General features: G+C 45.1%; 1 protein-coding gene across 1 annotated transcript; it reads right to left on the reverse strand.

Annotated features, from left to right (window-relative positions):
• Nucleotides 1-3,914: 3,914 nt before the first annotated feature.
• cckar (cholecystokinin A receptor) lies at nt 3,915-8,232 on the reverse strand (the record flags this gene model as incomplete). The annotated part of the gene is made up of 5 exons (XM_079295035.1): nt 3,915-4,519; nt 5,257-5,384; nt 5,600-5,861; nt 7,300-7,551; nt 8,112-8,232. 5 exons carry the CDS (start codon nt 8,230-8,232, stop codon nt 3,915-3,917), a joined length of 1,368 nt encoding a protein of 455 aa, XP_079151161.1.
• Between the last annotated feature and the right edge of the window lie 677 nt (nt 8,233-8,909).

The raw sequence follows: 8,909 nt of genomic DNA on the forward strand, positions 1-8,909 counted from the left end.
GGTGTACAAGTACAATAAGCCCGTTTTCTTTTTTTTATTCTCATGCGGTGAGAATAAAACCGTTTTTGTTTCTTCCCACTTTTGGTACAACGTCTCACGAGCGCCGTCGGCTCTTTTCAGCCTTTAAAACAAAACAAAACAAACAAAAAAAAAAGGATCTCCTGTGGTGTATTATCTTTGCAGAAGCTTGTGTACATTGTTGACTCACTGTGCCGAGTAGTTGCACTCATCTGTGTTCATGGTGACCGCGTCTCCTGTAGGAGTATAAAAGGCCTTCTAAATGTGTGTTATTTGAAAAGATGTGCATTTCCAAACAGAACAGCAATATTGTACAGGTCATTTCATCGTCTTCTGTCCCGCCTGAGCACTAGTTCACCAGCCAGCAAAGTGTGTGTGTGTGTGCGTGTGTGTGTGTGTGTGTAAAACTGTCATGTAGTTGCTGTAATGGAATATCGAGTCAGACTCGCTCCATTTCAAAAGTGTGTTCCAACTGCTCTCTCCCAAAAAAAACAACAAAAGAAAGTAACTTTTTATTCACGGAGGTGTTTCTGTCTTCCACCACGATCAAACGCTCGAAGGCAATACTTGTGATCTAGTATTACAGTACGACTGTATACACAACAAAAAAACAGAACAATACTGTAACTTGAATGTCTGCTTAATGAAGTGTTCCCTACGGACAAATTAAATAGGAACGAAAAAAGGATTCGCTTGCACCCCCCTTCATTGTAAAAAAAAAAAGATTAAGTTATGCCCCCGTTTCGCCGCCCGCTCGCCCACCTGTCAGTCATTCATGTTAAATGTTTTATATTGTAATATTGATATTTTTTAAATTATTGGTACAAAGTCTCCCCTTATGTCTTATGTCAACAAAAAAAAAAGAAAGAAAAGTGCATTATTGCCCGTGCTGCCTCGGGTGGCCTGGGAGTGTGTTTTTTTAATTTTGTGTTCCCGTTCAAAGAGGCCACTTCCTGTCTGTCAGCCTGAACCCTTTACTCTGCAGGATGGAGGTCACGCAATCTTAAGCTGTAGATTTTTAAACTTTTGAGTGTTTTTTTTTCTACTGGCTCTAAAAATTCAGTGAGTTTTTTTTTTTTAAGCATCTAGCATCACACCCCCCCTCCTCTGTCTCTCTGTCTCTCTCTCTCTCTCCCTCTGTCGCTCTCTCGCTGTCTCTCTGTCTCTGTCTCTGTGTCTCTGTCTCTCTCTCCCTCTGTCTCTGTCTCTCTGTCTCTGTCTCTCTCTCTCTGTCTCTGTCTCTCTCTGTCTCTGTCTCTGTCTCTGTCTCTCTGTCTCTGTCTCTCTGTCTCTGTGTCTCTGTGTCTCTGTCTCTCTGTCTCTCTGTCTCTGTCTCTCTGTCTCTGTGTCTCTCTCTGTCTCTGTCTCTCTCTGTCTCTCTCTCTCTCTGTCTCTGTCTCTCTGTCTCTCTGTCTCTGTCTCTGTCTCTCTGTCTCTCTGTCTCTGTCTCTGTCTCTGTCTCTCTGTCTCTGTGTCTCTCTCTGTCTCTGTCTCTGTGTCTCTCTCTCTCTGTCTCTCTCTCTCTCTGTCTCTGTCTCGCTCTCTCTCTGTTCTCCCCCCCCCCCCCCCTCGAGCTTGGATATTTTTGGGTTTTTGTTTACATGCTGAGTCGCCTCTTAAGGCTAAACCAACCCCTGGCTCCTCTGGATCTCCTCTGGATCTCCTTTGGATCTCCTCATGCCAGTCTGAACAGAGCAGCTTTTGTCGCTCGTCACTAATAAAGAAGGGGGGGGGGGGGCTGCTGCGTGCTTTTCAAAATGTGACAATCTGAGCTGGTTTGCAGTTTATATTCCTCTCTTAATAAAAGCGTTATGGGATAGGGAGGATAACTCGATGTCAAGCGCGTAAAGGGGACGAATCATCGTCAAAAGGGGTAAAAAGAAAATGTTACACGCCTTCTTACACAAACCGGTTTCTCTCTCTGTGTGTGCGTTTGTTCTACTCTTCCAAAAGCAGCTGTTTCTTGTGTTTTCTTTGTTTTTATATAATGAGCTCTGAACAATGTTACGTATCCTCTAATATGCCAAATGTCTTTTTGATATAACGTAGTTTTCATGCACTGCTCAACGAAACGGGGGCAGAGTGAGAGGCAGCTTTAAACCCATTTAAATCAAACGGCGTGGAAGCCCCTTCTCTGTCGCACTCAGCCTTCACTTCTACTTCACACTATTCGGCTGTTTGCGCTACAGAGCGCTGACCTTTTTCTTTTCCCTCTCACACATTTCATCCTCGCTCTTCCACCCGCTCACGTTTATGTACATTTGGAGTTTTAACAGCCTTTTTACGCTGAGCTTTGCTACAGTTGGATCACCCTTGTTTCCATCGTCATCGCCTCTTCCTTGTCCATGTGCTCTCTCGCTCTCTTTCCCTCTCACTGTATCTGTGTATTATTCTCGTAACTGGTAAGCAGAGGTGTCATTGTGGTAGTGTACTCAGTGCTTGAAGGGTTGCTGATTGGTAGGAAAACCTTGTGCCGTTTGTAACATTTAGCAATAACGTCAAAAAGAAATGGGGACGGTTGTTTGTTTTTTTGATAACGTACGTTAGTTTTTTTGTACATATTGCAGCTCCAGATCATGCTCAAATCTGTATGTCATTAAAAAGAAGAAAGAAGAAAAAAAAAAACGAGAAAATAAAACTTGCAATATTGGCATAAAAATGAGAAATAAAACAAGTGATATAAAATCTCACTTTGTGTCATGTTTTTAATGGTCATCGGTGATGTAAGCATGTATTATTTTTTTTTACAAACTATAATGCCAGACTTGTGTATCGTCCCTCCTCCAGTGACGGCTAAGCATCTCCCAGGGCTCTTTGGCATCTACCGAGCCCAAATGGAGCTCTTATCCTTGGGAAGAAGTCCCAGCAGATTTCCGCCACTTGTCCGGGCCCTAATGCCCTCTTATTTGCTCTTTGAAGGAGAGGTGATACAGCTGTTCAAAGTCCCACTCAATGATAAGGCCTCTGCAGTTCCCGTAGACAGGCACACACACACACACACACACACACACACACACACACACACACACACACACACAGAGAGCGAGTCAAGGACAAGAGCAGAACTGTTTGTGCACTGGAGGACTGTTTTGATGCTGCTGATTACGGTTACACTGCGGCGTGACATAAAGACAAATGAAAAGCCTGTTTACGGACGTATATATTTATATGTTATTACGATTTAATACAACTTTTACACACGTTTCAGCGAGGATGCGCGTGTGTTAAGTGAGCATACGGATAAGTGACACTTGGATTAAACTGCACTGAGTATTGTGAGTTTGTGAAAGGATGTTTTGATGCAGTTTTGCTGTTAAACCAGCGTTTGATCCGATCGCACGATCCTCTCATCTGCACATCCAGTTTGCCCGTTTGTCACGGAAATGTGCAAGTTGTAACGTTTCCACGACAACTGGACAAACTCGATCGGCTGGTGAAGATGAGGGAGGACCGAAGGCTCCGCAGCAGTTACTAAATGAAATCGCCCTCGAGGTGAGACTCATTTGTCAACTCGTGAAAGAATATCACCGAAATCTTTTTGCAAATTGTCACTCACCTTTTTTTAAAATGTAATTTCAGGTGACGCAGACCTCGGTGTGAACCGCTTTCATAACTGGTAAGTAAGAAAAATCATGACTTTTCTTTGTAATTTTAGACTTTAGGCCCTTTAACGCCTGGACACTGCAGGCTTTAGAAAAACACATCTGGCTGCGTTGATGTGCACCTCTACTGCTCCACATGAACAACAACTGTACCCACGTCACGTCACACTTCCAGCTAAAGCAGCTGCTCTTAAACTAGTCCTATAAGCGCTGTGAGGGCCTTCAAAACAAACAAGATTCCCTTTGAAGTGTTTGCACTTCAGGCCAGAGCTCTTTTACGCAGAGGAATCCCCTTTAAGTCAGCTCACTCCAGGCCGAGGCCCGGGTGCCGGTGTAGGTGCTGGCTCCACTCGGCCGCGTGTGACCGTTCTGCTCTGCGGCCTTCAGCCTCGCCCTCAACCTGCCCGCCTCCCCTTTAGCATCCCAGATTCCAGCCGACCTCCCCACGCCGCCTCCGCCTCCGCTCCCTCCGCCGCCGCCTCTCCTCCCCAAGCAGCTGCAGCAGGTGAACGTGGCCAGCATGCCCTGGCGGAAGCGCTTGTTCATGAAGCAGTAAATGATGGGGTTGACGCAGGCCGAGGTGTAGGACAGCAGGTGGATGTAGGAGATGGGCGCCCCGGTCAGGCGGTAGGCCGAGCGCCGGTCGAAGGCCTGCCACGCGTTGACCACGAAGACGGGCGTCCAGCACAGGAAGAAGAGGAAGACGATGACCAGGAGCATGCGGATCACGCGCTTCTTGGCCATCAGGTTGGCGGTGGAGCTGCTGCCGCACACGCGGCCCACCGTGGGCTTGCTGCTGGGGGGGCCCGCGCTCGCTGTGATGCTCTTCTTTTTGGACGGCTGCAGGTAACAGCCGTCGCTGTCACCGGGTTTGTTGCTGCCAGTGCTGAGTTGTCTTTCTGCCGGGGGGGGGGGGGATATGAGAAGCAAAGACTGGAGTGTCAGAGTGCAGTTTTATCAGCAGTTTAAAATCCCTCATGACTCAACCAGGAAAGTTGAGGTTGTGTCTGCCACTTAAGAGCGACACGTGTCAGACTTTCCTGAAAGCCAGGGATGCATTTCCAAAACAAAATTACTAATTTTATATGTCAAGTTGAGGGATAAGTCTGGTGATGTTCTATTTCTCAAGAAAGGACCAAATGTATCAATGGCTTGATCCTTCTATGAAGCATCGTCTGTGTAGCTAATCCTAATGCAGCTCATTCATTCTTCCCATAAACCTGCTTTTCGGACGTTGGCCCTGTTGCTCATTTTGAGTCAGTCTTACAAACGTGCCGCTGTAAGCTCTCACTTGAGCACCGAATGTGTATCAATCCGCAGCTGAAAGTAGTCCCAAAGAAATGCACCTTTTGCTCGCGTTCCAGAGACGATTGCTAAAATCGACGGTGCCCAGCGGGCATCGGGAATTCTTTTACCTTTTAAAAATAAACTTTATGCTTCTGATGTGTTTTTAAAGATTTCGTACAAACCAGTGGGCCGGGGAGCTAAACACCACAGACAGATGAGGGAGGTCGTAAAGTATTGAGACATTGGACGAAGATATCGTTGGTTTTGGTCTTTTCAGAGGAAAATATATGGTCATGCGAAAAAGAAAAAAATGTTGCTTTTGATTGCTCGCTGTGCTTTATTTCCATACCTCTGCTCGACTTCCTGCTGGACAGCTCAAAGGTGATGCCCCGGTAGAGCTCCAGGCAAATGAGTCCGTAGGCCGTCATCATGACCAACCCGGGGATTAAGAAGAGCAGCAACACCAGGGACACGTACCTGCAAGGGACACATTCAGGGGAGTAAGAGCATTAACTGTCCGTTAAATCAACAACGGAGCCAATATTAGAATCCCCTGCATTGGGGTCTCGACTGATATCATCATGACAACACAACATTTGTATTGTATTTGATGGGTAATAAGCCTTTTATCTTTTTCTGCTGGGACGGGGTAAGGTATACCACGCTCCCTCGTGCACTTGTTTGCAGCTCACCAGGACTGCTGGATGAAGTCGTTGGGCCACGCGAGGCGGCACATGTACCCGGTGCTGTTGTTTTGGCGGGTGAAGGGCTTGAGGCCGCTGGAAACGGGGTACGGCAGCATCAGGATGAAGGACGCCACCCAGGTGGCGGTGATGACTCTGGCGGCGTGGGATTTGGTCTGCCACGCCCTGGAGGTCAGCGGGTTGCAGATGGCGCTGTAGCGCTCCAGGGAGATGGCCACCAAGTTGAACGTGGAAACGCTCACTGACACACCTGCACAGATCAGAAAAGCCCAAAAAAAATAGACTTTTTTTAGTTTCAGTGTTGAGCCCCTCAAACATTAGAACTATCATCGAATACATGATGAAGAAGGACCTGCCCATCAAATAAACAAGAGAAGCTTAGCTCAGCATAAAGACGGAAAGACACGGGAGTGGTGTCAAACTCTCGGCAAGAAAGCAAATTAAGTGCCTTTCCCAAAATGCAACTTTTCGTTTAATTAGGTACCATTTCCGCCTTTGTTTTAGTTTTTTCTCCCTCTGGCTTTGTGACGGTCAGCATCCTCTCAGAACACGTGGCTACTGCGGCACATTCATTTGTAGTGACATTAAATTGCACATCCAGGTACATCCTGTGTTAACACACTCGGCAACAATAACAATAAGAGCTATAAATACATTCGGATAATCGGCGTGTGCGATCCGAGGTAATAATCCTGGACGACGGAGCGACAGGAAGTAAGGAGAGAAATGCAAAATCTGATTTTCCAGCGGACCTGTAATTAGATGAGAGTGAACTATTAGTGAAGGTGCGTCATCTGTAATGGCTGTACCTCGTTACGAGAGAAGAACTTCTGGAATTCATCACAATAGCAAGCGAATTAAAGCCGCGGGGGACTTGTTTCACATCCCTGTTCTGATTAACTGTCTGCGGCCTCCGCTATTTATGGCTGGAGAAATCATTTGGAAGTCATTTAAATCGGTAATAGGCATAAATATTGACCACAAACAAACAAACTCATATGATTTGTTTGAGCGCAGTGGAACTTCTTCAACAGATGTGACTGTGAAAAAAACAGCCTTTAGTGTCAAACTCTGCACATACGTCTTCCGTCTGCACAGCGGAGCTCAAACACATGCTTTGAGGGGGGACTTTAAAGTTTTGTTGAAGAATCCTGTCGAAGAATCCTGTCTGTAAATATTCATGAGGGTGAGGGTACTTTGAGGTAAATCCATTCTGTTTGACGACATGTTTACTTTGACTACAGCTGCTTTTAGCTCATTTTTAACTCACTAAATCACCAAATCACCATCAACATGCGCGTAAAGGAACCTTTGTGCAGGACATTGCCTAATATGGCTGTAAATATCCTCTCTCTCCGACATAGATATACCATAAAAACATAAATATATAACATATACACATTTCAATCAAACTGCGATGCAAAACTTATAATTGCAACATGGCATTTTCTTTACTTGAAAGGAAGTCTACTTTGGGGATAATAATAAATTGAGGCATCACAATGATATATTTTAAGTAGATTTCAACAGTAGATGAGTGATATGGTCAAAATGGTCATTCCTCTTAAGTTCAGAAAACTGTAATTTGACTGTAAAGATCATTTAAGACCACAAAAAGACAACAATTTCCATATATCTCAGTTTAAAGACAACCACAAAAAATAATCTCATATCATAATTCCCCTCACCCATGAAGTACATGACCAGCTTGCACATGCTGGCGCCGAAGATGAAGTCCCTCATGAGGTTGGGGATGAGGGTGAAGGGGATGCAGACCAGAGAGACCATCAGGTCGCTGACGGCCAGCGACAGCAGAAAGAGGTTGGTGACGGTCCTCATGCGCCTGTTCCTCACCAGGACTGCGATGATGAGGCTGTTGCCCAGGAGGCTGAGGAGGAAGATGAGGCCGTAGAGGATGATCCGCACGGTGTGGTTGATGTCTGAGAGCAGTGGGAGACACATGGGTGCACAAACACATAAACTCTGGGCACGTCATTCTTAAAATGTGTGCTATTTGTACTCACACTCTCCCTCACGCGGTTTCTTTTGTATTTAGAAATTACCTTAAATCACTGTAATACTTCTAAAATATTCCTATTTATACACAGTCGATTTTAGGACGGTATCTCTCACCATAATAAGTCAAACTGAAATTTCAATATGTTGCATCCTTCCTCTTAGATGTTTCTCCTCATAAATCCACAAGCCTTGTGCCATTTAATCCTACATCTTGTATCCATAACGTGTTTCATGGCATTTGGGTTCACTTGGCATTGTCAAAACCAGTGTTCACCGGCAACATATGTGTCACTGGCTTTGTGGAGGTCCTGAGCCATATGGGCCCAATGCGCATTGACGCAATGAAATGCCCAAAAACAGTTGCTCTTTTGGCACAAACAAGAAAATATCACATTTCTGAATACAACTATCTGCTGTTAGGCAGGATGTTACATACGATTTTTCAGAGTAGCATAAAATAGATCAATTCACTGTAGCCTACCTTTAGGTTCGGGTGAATGATCCTGTTCGCACTCCGAAATATTCCTGATTCCAAAATTACATAAAATCTTATTCAGGTCAGTTGAATTTATGAGCATGTCGTGTATTGTAAACGTCTCCATGTCGCGTTCTCTCCTATAGCCTCAAGTTAAAAAAAAAAAAAAAAAGCAGTCATATGGTATGAAGAGCGTGCGTATTACACGAAAATACAAACAATGAGAAGTGTCACAACAGTCCGTCTCAGCCGATTTTAAAAAAAGAGAAGAAATCAGGAAAATAACAATTATGGTCTCTACAAGTTTCCGTGCGCTCTGGTGCGCTGCGCTCCACTCGTGCTCAGCAGTTCCATCTACTGACATGTGCACGGGTTGCATTCTTGAGTGCTCAGCCCGCCTTTAGGGTTTGTGCAAGTCAGCATCTCGCCCCCCTCCCCCCCTCCCCCTTTTTTTGTTTTTATAAAACAAACAGTCGTAAATCATTGCAGTAATAGAGATTCTGCACAGAAGTAGGCAGTATGTTGTCTGCATTGAGCACATCATTCTTGATTCTTTATTAATACCTGGAATATGTCCAATTCCCCGCATCATTTATAAGAGAGGACTGATGGGCCAAAAGACAACTGAAATGAACTGCATTTCAGATATCTGGGACCAGTGAGTGTTCTGTACTGTGACCATGCTTCCATGACACATTTCAAAGCATGCTATTGCCGGCAGTGGCAAGTCCATTGGCTCGTGCTGTAATTGTTCTGAAAGGTGCAGAGATGCTCTTGTCATTAGTGGCCAAACAACGCCAACTC

Source organism: Melanostigma gelatinosum, assembly GCF_949748355.1.
Source record: "Melanostigma gelatinosum genome assembly, chromosome: 23".
NCBI classification, from domain to species: Eukaryota; Metazoa; Chordata; class Actinopteri; order Perciformes; family Zoarcidae; genus Melanostigma; species Melanostigma gelatinosum.